The sequence below is a fragment of the Arachis ipaensis genome, chromosome B4 (genome assembly GCF_059453495.1).
Source record: "Arachis ipaensis isolate K30076 ecotype BB chromosome B4, ASM5945349v1, whole genome shotgun sequence".
Taxonomy (NCBI): Eukaryota; Viridiplantae; Streptophyta; class Magnoliopsida; order Fabales; family Fabaceae; genus Arachis; species Arachis ipaensis.
The window spans coordinates 104863097-104877167 of record NC_142439.1 but is presented as its reverse complement, the minus strand read 5'-3'; the positions used below and the strand labels follow the sequence as shown (position 1 = coordinate 104877167).

Here is a 14071-nt window from a genome sequence, read left to right as displayed (position 1 = left end):
AACCTGGTAACTTGGAAAAGTAAGAAGCAGAAAGTTGTAACTCTTTCAAGCGCAGAGGCAGAATTTCGAGGGATCGTTAAAGGCATAACTGAAGTATTATGGATAAGAAAATTGATGACTGAGATTGGATTTCCACCACAATTGCCAAGCCAGTTGAAATGTGACAACAAAGCCGCCATCAGCATTTCAGAGAATCCCGTACAACATGATAGAACAAAACATGTTGAGGTGGATCGACACTTTATCAAAGAAAAAATTGTGAGATCAGAAGATCATGGCTGATATTCTTACTAAAGCAGTTTCAAGACAAGCCATTGCTAAAGTTCTAACCAAGCTGAGTATTGGTGATCCCACTACTCACCTTGAGGGGGAGTATTAGAATATTATAGTTAAGGAACAAAATCAGAAAAATATCAAAAAGAATTAGAAAAAAATCAATGTAATTTATTAGGATATTATTCCATAAAGAGCGTACTCGTAGCGTACTCTTGGTCTATATATTGGTAAGAACTTTGTAATCACAAAATGAAAATAATAATATGATACCTTTCTAAATTATTCTTCTTTTCTTTTCTAAACCCTTTGTACCAACTTAACATATATCTCATAATCTAAAACAAAAAATTCATGTATATACAATAAAATTTATAAATAAAACCTTATTCTAATTCAAAACAAGAATTAGAGAAGCCCAATCAAACTCAATTGGCCTGACGTATAATCTATATAATTTTATAAAAAACAAAAAAAAAATAATCTTTAATATATGTGTAAAAAATTCTATTTTTTTACACCATAAAATTCACCATTTTGCAAACGTGAATACTCTTTTTTATTCTAAATTCTAATATCTTTAATCTGTTCTCTAGTTTTACGAATATTTTATTACTGGCTTAAGAATTTCTAGTTATAGCTGAATATCTCACATTTTGTAACAGATTATATCTCGTATGTCAATATAAGGTTGTCGGAAGTGAAATAAAAAAAAATAATAAATTATTATTCTCTGATTACTACTAAAGAATTCACTTAAAAGAAATACTAATTTGGATGGAATTTCTTTAGCAGGTACCCATATCGTCTGAGAAGTTTCAGCCGAATTATAGAGACCAGTCCCGCGGATTACCGACCTATGGCTTGGACTAATAAGCTGCAAGAACACATTGCTATACAGTTTGTTTTTAAATTCAAGCTTTTATAGTATCTTTGAATTTGAAAAAAAATACTATTGCTAATAAATTTAAATAATTCAATAATTTTATGTCCTGAGATTTTAAGTTCAAAAGTCAAATTATGATGATTACATAAATATAATTTTATGGTTTAATTATTCTGTTAGTCTTTATAGTTTTGTAAAATTTTTAATTAGATTCTTGTATTTTTTTTTAATTTAGTTCTTGTACTAATTTTTTTAATTAGATTTCTATATTTTTTTTTTATTTGGATTCTTGCATCAATTTTTTTTGTTGGGTCCCTATAAAATTAAACCAATTACTACAAAAGGGACCTAATTGAAAAAAAAAATTGGTGCAGAAACCCAATTAAAAGAAAAAAAAAAGTATAGGGACCTAATTGAAAATTTTGCGAAACTATAAAAACCAACAGAATAATTAAACCTAATTTTATTTATATGTTATTATATTGGTATTTTTATACTTGCTTTATCATACAAAATATTACTATACTTTAATATTTTCTTATAGAAAATTATCAAATCAAATTTTCAATTCGAGTTTTTTTTTTTTTTTTGATATATCAGAGTATTTTAGAGGTTGTAGCCATATATATATACTTGAGCTTTGCCAAATTTATTGAAGATTCCAGACAGCTTGCAAAATATACACAAAAATCGACTCTAAGTGTGCTTCATTTTCTATGAATATCGTAGCTCAGAAATGGTACCCTATCAAATTGAAAGTAAATACTTCCTTGAATTCCATATAGACTACACAAATGCAAGACTCATGTATGCTAGCTAGTTTCCTAATTAAAGAGTGACCAAAATTGAAGAAAGACTAAGCCGAAGCTTTTATGGGTAACGACTACCAAAAAATGTAGAGAAACACGACAGAAAATAATCCAATTCAATGAGAAAATAGACTAAGAAAAAACAAAAATGAATGGGTAATATGTTTAACATTTGGGAAGATCAGATGGTGGAGGTGGCAGCTTCTGATTGCGCCGTTTTCCATCTTGGACAATCCAAGCCATTTTGAGACCCCAACTTGTATGCACTTCAAGGTGGCAGTGCATAAACCAAACCCCTGGTCATGCATAACCAGCAAACGTACTTAGGAATATTATTTAATATAAATTTACACAAAAAATAGATATACTTCACAATTGAGATGTCATCTATCACTACTATGTATTTATACTAATATAAAGTTCAGTTGACCTCCAAATAATATGTATTCTTTTATTCATGATCAAATATTTGTTATATGGTTGTCTACGATCTCACAACAAGCCAACAACTAGTTGATTGTGAATTAGAATTTTATTTAAAGATTTTTTATTAATTAGTAGGATGTTATATACACAACGCGAAATTTGAATTCTAATATCTATTTGAGTGACCGATTGAACTAATTACTAATAGGAAGGAGATAATTAGAAATTTCAAAACATATATATTTAGTGGAAAAAAGAATGGTAATGATTCTAAAAAACAGAAACTAATTTGTTCTTGATAATGATATAGTTCTAGTAGGACAGTACCCACCTGGGTTATCAGCAAGGAAGCGCAGAGCGAGCCATCCACCAGAAGGCACGCCAGCAGTGTTTCTCTCAGCGGGGTCAACAAGATTGAAGTTCTTAGGATCCTTTTTGGGGTCAAAGTTTCCATTGCCTTGACCCACAATGAAGAAGTTAAATCCATGAAGATGAAGTGGGTGCGACTCTGCTCCGATGATGCTTGTGTCCTGCAGCACCAACTCCACGCTCTCGTTGAACTTCAGCACCACCACCTTCGTCCCACTACTTACCATGATGTTCCTCGGCGGCGTGCCGGTGTAGTTGAACTTAACCGGCGGGTTCGCAGGGAAATCAGTGCTGTAAACCCCTTTTGATTTGTTAAAGAAGTGTGCTTGGAGTAAGGCCGTGTTTGGCATCACAAACGACACGTTGTTAACGGCAGCCGCGACTCTCGTGTTGTTGGGTCCTTGACACGCTTCGTTCTTGGAGCATTTACTGATCCCTAACCCCACCGTGAAGAAGAAGCGTCTGTCAACGGTTCTTGGAACTTTTGCTGGGAACCTTTTGGTGTTCAAGCTACGGACTCTGTTGTTGAATTTGGCGGCAAAGACTGTGTCGTTGAATTTGGGGAGTGGGGGTCTGAAAAGTGGAAGGTTGTTGGTGTTGGAGAGTGAGGGTGCGGGGTGGTTGTACTCAAGCAGGGCGGTGGTTGTGGCGTTGTTGAAGGCAGCGGGGCCGGTGGCGTAGGGCCTTGCGGCGACGGCGAATTTGGAGTTTGGAGGGTTTGGTTTGGTTTTTAGAAGAACGTTGGTGGTTTGGCCTGGTGTGATGAGAACAATGTTTGATGCGAAGGGCTTTACGTACACTGCGTCTACTTCGACCACGGTGAGGGTGTGGTTTGCTATGCTGAAGAACATCTCATCATTCAGTGCAGCGTTGATCAGCCGAAGCAGATACGTTTTTCCAGCCTTCACCTTCAGCTTGAAAGTCTCTTCACACAGTCAAATGGACAATTTCATTTTCTTTTCCATAAAAAAATTTGCCAATAGTATTCTCCATTCAGTTATAAAAACATTAAAATACAGAAATATTTGTATGATTTAACTTTGGAAAAGTCTAGGGCCAGCAACTTTAGTATTTTCTAGCAAGTACTTAATTATCAAAACAAAAGTGAGTGATGTAATCTCACACCATTAAAAATACTATTAATGACCAATTGATGGTTACAAAACACCAAAATTACTAGTCCCTAGCATTTCTCTTTAACTTTTATTACTAAATTTTTTGAATTTAATTAGTTCCTTTATATATATCTTTTAAAATTTCAGATCATTTATTTGCTTTTACTATACTAATAACTAATTTGACACGTTTTTACAAATATTAGAATTAAGTTATTGTTTTTTTATTAGAAATTAATATGTCTTATATTCTAACCAACTATGTTAAAGATACTTTAAAAATTAAAATCATATTAGGTGTATACTAAAATTAGTTATGAGTATAAAATATGTAATAAAATACAAAATATACATTAAAAATAGATTAAATAATATATGTATTTATACACAAATATATAGTGACTAATTTTCGTAATAATTTTAATATATAAATAATATTTTTGTAAAAATTATTTACTAAATCAGTTATATAGAATATATATTAAAATAAAAATAACTATATAGCACATATTTATACATATTATAGTAATTTAATTTGGTAATTGATTTTTTGTATGCATAATATAGTAAAAATCCACCTACAGTTTGTTTTTATTTGAAATTGCTAATTGAGAGCTGTTAGATAATTTGATATATTTTGCTGAATATTTATTTAAAAACGGAAAAGTCTAGGGGCAGCAACTTTTTCAAATTCTGGTCAGCATGTAACCAACAAAGAAAAATGAGCTATTGGATGAAATCTCACACCAATCTCACACCATTAAAATTATCATTGATGACTATTTGATGACTACAAATCATAAAAATTACTGCCCTAGCACTCCTCTTTAAAGACTTTCAACTATTAACTTTACAAAAACACTACTGCATGTAAGTTGTAAGTCTTCGCCTGCATAATATTTTTCTACAACAAATAAACCATCATTTTTTTTTTGAAAATTAGGTTGTCTCGTATAAAAATTATTAAGGACCATATCTTTCTAAAAATTAGGTTTATATACACTATCTATCTTATGATGACTGAGCCTAAACGAGTATTCAATAATACAAAAAATATTCATCCTATCCCTACCATTTTTACAAACAAGGTATTAAAGCAAGTTGTTTTAGTGATTCATTCTTACCTTTGTCTGAGCAGTTAGAGAGAGGACCTGGAAGGCCGTTGATGGTGTGAGCATCAGACACATTAGGCGCCAATCCTGTTTTCGTTGCTTGGTTTATAACAGCTTCTGTGTCCGCATTCCACCACTCCCCTGCCATTGTTTTTTATGCAATATAATATCAAAATATATCAGCTTAGAAACAACATTTTACTTTCTAATATAGATCATGGCTTACCAAGTATGATGGGGACTTCTTTGAAGGGTTTGGCGAATGGATAACCCTCTTGTCTCTTTGGAAGAATCACAATGGCACCATAGAGAGTTGTTCTGAGCCATGAGATGTGTGCATGCCACCACAGTGTACCTCTCTGCCCAACCACCGTGAAGTTGTATACATAACTCTGCCCTCTCTGAATCGGACACTGCGTTATATACGCCGGTCCGTCTGCCCAACCACTTCTCACTTGCCGGATTCCATGCCTGCCCAAAAATGTATATATAGTTTATCATATTCAATTGTGCAGCAAAATTGTTAGTATGCTACCATTGAAGTTAATTAATTAATACCAATGAATTGTCACATTGTGCTGAACATGGTTAACCACTTTAATCACAAGTCTATCACCCTCTCTTGCTATTATTCTAGGACCTGGAAACTGTCCATTCACAGTCACGATGCTCTTTGTTTTGCAAAGCCTTGTCACATTTTGCATTTTGATCTGCACAAAAAGGAATTCAATTTGAGAAACACAAGTTAAAAAAAAAAAAAATTCTAGAGCGCCAACAATATTTAGATAAGCACGCCAAAATTTTTTACGTCCTATTAGTTTTTACACATACGTGACAGTAAATCAGTATAATTTGCATTGACATTACAAATAATTTGCACATATTTGAATTATTAATGTGAAAAAGCTGTGACCATAGAGCTACGATTATAGTGAATTAAGTCAGACAGTAAAAAATAGTGACTATAGATCTATATTAAAAAGTGATCATAGACTAAAAATGTGGCAGTGATATTTTGTGTACACATACGTTAAACTTGTAGTGCCTTGTAACTCTTTCATGCTCTGCATGCGTTAGATTTGGAAAAATGAATACAGCACATAACACAACGAGCATAACCCTTAAGAAGCCCGGCATGCTTGGCAAGGAACACATTTCCTGTTTCCTATTAATCTTCTAAAACTTCTTTTTTATTGTGTTTTCTAGTTTTTTTACTTTGGATGGATTAAACAACAAACTGAGGCAGCTTATATAGAAGAAATGGAATTAGTGGGATTATGATAATCAATTAGGTGATTGAAAATGAGATGTTACAGACTACATACTAATAATTCCTTTGCCCACAATGTTGCAATCTTTGAACTATTGCATCGGCTTTAATTTCCGCTCGCTATGGTTAGAGTATAGAGTACATTTCAAGCCAGATTATAATTTGATTGTGGAACTTCCTCTGATACTATGTAACTTCATTTTCCAATGTGATCAATTTTAGACAAGTTATAACACTACATCAATTGATCAAACTCAATGGAGTTTTTACAACACAATTAGTTAGACGCAATGTTAAATGTCACAAAGATTCAACATTAACATATATAATGCTTTCTTGTCGTTTTAATTTGTTACCAAGGTAGATATGTAATAGGTGTAATTTGAGACATATATCCAAGGACATTTTGATCCAATTAAATTAAGAGAAAATGACAAATCGATTCCTGATTTTTTGGTCTACCGATATTTAAGTTCTTGGGGATTTAAAAATATATTTAAGTTGCTGACTTCTTAAAAATTTAGACACATCGATCTCTGTCCAATTTGACTCATTTAAAAATTTTCTCATGTATATATGTATCAACCAGATCAGTACAACGAAAATTACGTTTGATTTTTCGTTAGACCCAAGTGAACATGAGGGATTGATATTTTCAGGTTTGAAAAAGTCAAAAACTTAAATGTAATTTTAAATTTTTAAAAACTTAAATGTCAAAGTCAAAGATTTATTTATTCTTTTTTCTTTTAAATTAAATTAAACCTATTTCTATTTTTTTTTATGAACTTTAATTTATGTGCGAAATAAAGAATTAAACAAACGAAAATGTTGATGAATGAAAGGGATTGATTATCACAAACAGGGTTAGATGGACTTGGGTGCGAGGTAAACCTCAGCCTCCTAACGTTAATACTTGTTAATAAAGGAACAAAGAGAACAGTAGTTGTTGTTTCGTTAGATGTGTCGGTTGTTAATTTGGTGCTTTGCAAAATCTAGCGGCTTTTGATGTTGTTGCCAATGGCTCTTATCTTTGCTGTGATGAGCTTTGATTTGCATGTTTCTCATTCGCCGCAATCTAATATTAATAGGCCACAATGAAAATTTTAAGGGTTATGATAGGTAATTAATAATTTTTTTGAATAATATAAACAACCATCAATCAAATCAAAATATATTATTATATTTTTAAATTATTCACCTAAATCTTAATATTAGAATAATTATCCGCACATCTAATGAAATGAACATTCGATATATCCATTATTCACATTATTTAGTATTTTTATTGTTTACCTATACTTTTCTAAATTTTAATTAGTTATGGTTGAAAGGGAACAACATGAGTTCAGTCGTTTAAAAATTGCAGGTAAACCAAAAAAAAGAGTTGTTTACAAATTGCAACATCAGGGCCAAAGTTACTGGAATTTTACTTTCTTTGGCAAGGTTTTTTTATTTAAGAGAAATGTTAGGTAATAATTAATATTTTTTTATTTGTCTTGCAATTGAACAATATTAACCAACTCTTATTTTTTTTAATTAAAAATGTTGACCCCTCCTAATATTCTCCTTTACCTAATCAATGAAAATGTTTGCCCACTAAAAAATTTTCAATTAATTAACAAATTATTATTCACATTAACATTTAAAATCAATGATAAGACGTTTAAAAATTTGACATGATATCCTGAAATTTTACGACAATATATTAACTAAAAAGTAGATGAGACAAATTTAAAATTCTATTTCATTTGTTTATTACAATAGTTTGGCAAAATATTTTAAAGAGGTGCTTATCTTTTTAAAAAATATAAACATCATATTCTGTATTTAATAAAGAAAATTAAGTATTTGTACATTTTAACTTTGAAAAGTTACGAGTACTTTTTAAAACTCTTCTAAAATATTTTTAAAATAAACTAGCTATTTTTAAAATTAAAATATTTAATATGATTTTATATACTAGTAAATATCTATATTGATTCTTAGTCTTTATTATATTCATGGCTATTAAAATCTTTTTAAATATTGAAAACAACTTTACCAAACAAAATTTTTTTAACTCGTGTATTGCATATCACTTTATTTTGATTTTTTACAAGTTTTAAAAAACTATTTTTAAACATTTAATTTTAATACACTTTTTTTGAAAATCATAACTCTTTACTAAGCTACGCCATAGATATTTCTGGAAGAGAATGGAACCAAAATTCTAAAATTCGGTTCGAATCGGCCGGTTGAATAAGTCGAACTGTAAATCGATGAATATTTTGATTTGGTCAAAAATCATAATCGTCCTTTTTGAAAATTGTTATTAGACTGCCGAATCGGTTGAAAACTGCTCGGTTGAATCAAACTGGGACTCAGTCGGTTTTTATATTTTTCACCAACGGTGCCGTTTCGTTCGTTAATAAGATAAAAAGGAAAGGGTGAACCCCTAAACCCTAATCTCATTCTCCTTTGTTGAACAGTCACTCACTCAACAACTAGTAGCAGCATCTCACATACTCGCCTTCGAGCTCCTCCATCACTCCGTCAATTGCTCCGTCCAGCCACCTCCATTGCAATTGTTCGAACCTGGAAGCCGCCTTCCCTAGCTACCATCCACTTGCTCTCGTCACTCCATTACTCTTGTTCACTGTCGTCTCTATCGCTCCGTCACTTGTCCTCATCTCGTGTAGTTCCTCCGTCGCTCAGAGCTGTTGTTTTGCTGCGCCGGCTCTATTCAACTGCACCACCATGCTCCAGCCCTTCTATGCTCTAGCAATCCAGTTCTCCCTTACCTCTATACTCTAGAAGGCACCCTCATGCCCTAACTTTGTCGTCGTCTCGTTGTTCGTCCGTCGAGCAGCCGTTGTTCGGCCGCATCGGCTCTGTTCAACCGTGCTAAAGCCCTTTTCTGCTTCAGTTCGGCCACGCTCAACCCTCATCTGCTGCATTCCTGCCACGTTCCACCATCTTCTGCTCCAGTTCTGCCTCACACCACCATCCACCATCCAGTCTTACGGTGCTCCCTCATCTCTATATTCTAGAAGGTACTTTTTTTAGGATTTTTAATTTTTAATTTGTGATTTAATGATTTTTCATTTTTCTTATTCAATTATTGTTGTTTGTGGTTTAGGATTGATATTATGTGGTTCTATTGACGAGCCCTTTGCGGCCATCACGCGTCGCTCTCGACGAGCTCTTCACGTTTATCTAGGTATTGTGGTAAGAAATTTTGAAACTCAAGTCCAGTTTTCATTTCTCTCACAAAATTCGAGTTTTGGCTTTGGGTTTTAAGAAATCTTGTTATTTTGATGGCTTAGGGATACTCTAGAATGAGTTCTAGCTGAGTTTCATCATACATCTTAGTGGACAAGAGGTAAAAACTACTTTCTTTATGTTTATAATAATTTTTGAAAACCCTAGTATTTTGAGTGATATGTATATTGTATGAAAATAGTGTAGAGTGGTGTTTGGGACATTAAATCACTCATTGGTGAAGCTTAGAATTGAGTTTTGGGTGGAGATTCTCAAGTAGGAGCTTGAATTTGACTTCCAAGAGGTACGATTTTAGTTTTATTTAAATACCGTATAATGTGGTATGAAATCCTAGGCTAGATGCCCCTAGGATTAGGTTTGAGTTGAGTATTTGGATGGATTATGATATGTGTAGAAGATATGTCATGATATTTGATGTTTTGGATAATGCATTGTTGTTGGGTTGATTGAAATTGGTGTTGTTTAGGGAATTATATGTTTATGAGTTAATGTATATTGATTTGATGAATATTGGGCTGGAGGCCATAAATTTTGGGCCGGAGGCCAGTAAAAGGTAAGGATGGTAAGTGATGATTGAATTGTGTGATAATATATAAGATTGAATGAAGAATTGGTATGGAATATATGAGAATTTGATTGATTGATTAAATAGTGAAAAATGAGATTTTTGAAATGTGGAATTGATGTATTTGAGTTGGAATGTGAAGATAGAGTAGGTATAGATTTGGTTGTGTGTGAATATGTGACTTAAGTTAGTTTGGGTTCATTTTGTTGGTTGAAAATGATTGAGGCTTGTGAATCATTAGAAAATTGGTAAATGTGTGTTATTGGAAAAAATAGATTTTTGGCCAACTTTGGCGGGCTATAACTCGGTCCTCGAAGTTGAAAAACTTTCAAAATTAGATTTTTAAGAAAATTTATTTATAAATCTTTCCAAAGGTTTAAGAATGGTTAAAAACGGAATTTTGTAGAAAAAGTTATAAGGTTTTATAAATTGGATTGAAAAACTGATTTCTGCAACATATAAGATTTTTCTGGTTTCTAATGTGGATGCGTACACTGCTTGTGACGCGCGTACGCGAGCATTGGCCTCTGCCAAGTGCTTTCGCGTATGCGGACACTGCCTGCGTACACGATATGGTCTAAAATTAGGGATATGTGTACGCGTGCCTTTGCATGTGTATGCGGACACCAAGTTTTCAGCCTATGCATACGTACACACATGTATGCATACACACACCCTCCAGAACTTGTAAAAATATGTTTTTATGACTTTCAACCATTCTTTCTGTCTTCTAAACCTTTATTAATTTCGATACGAGTTTAGAACCGGTGGAATTGAGGATGGAAGAATTAGGGATAACGCCAAATAAATTGAGTTAGTAAAATTGAGAGAAATGAACAAGATGTGAGGTGAGAATGATGATGATTAATTATGAGATCGATAATGAGAATGATGATGGTTATGATATTGATAAGTGATGGCTATGAGATTGACGATGAGAATGATAATGAGTATGAAATTGATATTTGAATTTGATTCTGAATTCATTACACCTGCCTAGGCAGATGCAGTGGTATTGGTCCACTTACTTCGGGTTTGGTTTGAGTCTCTTGGAGTAAATGCAGTAGTTAGCCCCCACTTGCTCCCATTTGAGAATGGTTTGAGGTTTGAGAAATTATCTGAGTTTCGAATTTCCTTGGGTAGAAGCAATAGGTCGGCTCAACTTGCTCCAGGTTGAGATCCGAGGTTCTGTTGATCCTACGTCGTAAGTGTGGCCAGACACTTATACCTTTCCGGATGAGCTCTCCCCCATGGATATATGTATATTAAATTATTGTGATTTTGAGCTTGGGGATGTGCGCTCGCAGGGACTGTCCAATAGTTAGCTACCAGGACATGTCGGGTTGGTATATAACCGACAGATGATATCATTAGCTATAGGGCGGACATTCATCATTTGCATTTGTTTGACTTGTTTGAGTGTGTTTACTTGTTTTCAATTGCCTAATTGTATGTGCTATGTTATATGACTATATGCTACTTGCTTTACTTGTATCTGCTTGTGTATTACTTGTCTGGTTTGTTTGTACTTGTACAACTAAGAGGTCCCTCATGCTGGTGTTGGTTGACGCTGAGGGCTGGTACTGTTTCTGATTATGGCTTTGTTTGTTGGAGAAATGAGAAGGTTGAGAATTTTTGACTTAGACTTATAATTTTCCTTATGTTAGTTGCCAAGGTTATAGATCAGAAATAACTTAAGATGGATAATGTGATGTGTGGAGGATTAAGATTGCTTAGTGAGTTTATGTTTCCTTGTGAAATATTTATTTGGCACTTTTACCGTACTGAAAATCCATGGGTCGGGAGTTCTCATTCCGTATATATCTCCTGTTTTTCAGATGTAGGTCCAGGTACTCAGCAGTGAGCTGTGCTTCATCCGAGAGATAGCGAAGATTCTTATATTTCTGCTTTATTTTATTTAGAACTCTCTACTTAGCTTTTGCTTTGAAAAATTTTTTCTATGTATTTAATCCTTTTGAAAATTTGCCTATAAAGTCCTTTATGTATCTTTTGGGAGAGATACGAGATATTGTTGTCAAACTATTTTTATTCTGTATCCTAACCGTCCTAAACTTCGCGGGTTGCGACTAGTGGCTAATTACTAATGTTATATATCTATATTCTGACTTTATCTTAATCTTCTTTACGGTTTTAACTTTATATCGCTTTCGATTCACGCTTTACCTTTTGTTTTATCAATGCGTGAGTGTTACAACTTCTCGAGTTTATTTTATTCCTCTTCAGGCTTCTTGTTTAATAGTTTTCTTCAATTATATATATATATATATATATATATATATATATATATATTTTACAATCCACCTGAGAGTCGTACCACCTTAGTATCATTGACTTATGATCGAGTATAAGGATTTGAATATTATCAGGGTGTTACATTATTCATTTATGATTCACTTGCTCAAACATTGTTGCATTGTTTGATTTGTACAGAGAGTGATGAGGAAGAGGCTACATTGAAGCTGAAAGATAATGGTTCATAATTCTGCTCAATCCAAAATATATTATTTACTTGTAGAACAATACTATATGTAATTATATTTGGAATTATTGACATTGAGAATTTTTTATATATATAGAGTTATGTCTTGATGAGTTTGAAAAACTTGAAATTATTGTGATGATCAAACATAATTAAAAATGTTAATTAAAAAAATTATTAATTTAATATTTGCTTCCAATTGTTTGTATGATGAGTTTGTTAGTGTGCAGATTTTTATTAATTGGCCAAAAGCATTTTTAAAGTCCAAATAACTATCAGCCTTGGATAAAGAAAATGTTGGTATAAATGGCTAAATTGTTTTAAGGCACAGCAAAGCTAATTGGACTGAAAAACTAATACAAAGCCCAAGTTAATAATGTCTTGGCCCAACATCAACATGGGTCCGAAATTGAAAGAAGAAAGAAAGTAGTGGAGCATATTTTCTTCGGTTACCTACCTCCATAGGTTATGGAATTCAAATTTTAATTAAATTAAACTCATACCTTGGTAACTGAAAAGGAAAATTAAAATTGATTTGATTGCATTAAATGACTCCACACGTTACTTTATGCATAGGAGAATGGAAGTGGGAATTAATTTGTTTTAATGTCATTCATTGCTTCCTTTGAAAGTTTCTTTCTTTCTTCTCTCTCCTCTCTCTCTTTGTTTCGGTCATTTCATTGTCAGTGAAGAAGATAGCAAGAACAAGTTATCAGAGAAATTACAGCGAAGCTTGAAGAAGAAAAACGCTAGTTGATGATGGCCTTTGTAAAAGGAAGATCTAAAGCATGGCGTGGCTAAAATCTTTGCCTTTGAAGGAAAGATTTCAAGCAGAAGCTTCAAGATCTTCATGCCAAAAATGTAAAGGATTGGTCTCAGTCAGAGAGGAAGATCTTTGTGGCTAAAGCTCTGTTCCATTTTTGTTCATCCAAGATCAAAGAGAAGGTAGCTATGGGAACTACTGAGAGGAAGAAGCAAATATGGAAATGTTGAAGCTGTCAAGGATCAGAGAATCATCAAGGGTTGAAATTCATTCTTGGGGCCAAAGTCAAGATGGAAGGCTCAGATTGAAGAAGCTTGATGAGAAGGGTTGAGAGAGGTATATGCATGTTGATTTCAGCTTTGGTTTTTCCTCTCTCTCTTCTCTGTCCGAACCGGCTGTGTGTTGGAGAAGATGTTGGTGGCTTGGTTGAACCAGTTTCAACCTTGGAAGCTTCCTCTTCTATAATAAGGATGAACGGTCAAGGGTTGAGACAAGGAGAGAAAGCACAGAGTTCTCAAAGCTACCCTAAGCTAACAGAGTTCTTCTCCTTCAATAGGTTTTATTTTGTTTTCTTTTCTTTAGTTTTGTCCGTCTGAGTCTCATGGTAAAAGGTAAACAGAGTGAGGTTTGTAAGAAAAAGCCAGAGGAAAAAGGCAGAGAGAGCAAAATTAAAGAAAAAGCCATAGATGTCTAAGAGTTCCTATGTACATCTAGGTTGTGTT

At 33.3% G+C, this 14071-nt stretch overlaps 1 protein-coding gene across 1 annotated transcript; it reads right to left on the bottom strand.

The window, feature by feature from the left end:
• Positions 1–1839: 1839 nt before the first annotated feature.
• Positions 1840–6213, bottom strand: LOC107639519 (laccase-17). The gene is made up of 6 exons (XM_016343050.3): positions 6020–6213; positions 5549–5700; positions 5217–5461; positions 5003–5131; positions 2726–3688; positions 1840–2264 (listed from the first exon to the last, which is right to left on the bottom strand). The coding sequence occupies exons 1-6, from the start codon at positions 6143–6145 to the stop codon at positions 2134–2136; spliced, it is 1746 nt and encodes a 581-aa protein (XP_016198536.1). The 5' UTR covers positions 6146–6213; the 3' UTR covers positions 1840–2133.
• Between the last annotated feature and the right edge of the window lie 7858 nt (positions 6214–14071).

Bases quoted from the DNA above. Each gene is read 5' to 3' on its own strand.
- LOC107639519 (XM_016343050.3), bottom strand. From the start codon at position 6,145: ATGTGTTCCTTGCCAAGCATGCCGGGCTTCTTAAGGGTTATGCTCGTT. The intron at 5,462-5,548 runs GTATTAATTAAT...ATTTTTGGGCAG, and splicing joins CACAATGTGACAATTCATTG to GCATGGAATCCGGCAAGTGA. The intron at 3,689-5,002 runs GTAAGAATGAAT...GACTGTGTGAAG, and splicing joins CTCTAACTGCTCAGACAAAG to AGACTTTCAAGCTGAAGGTG.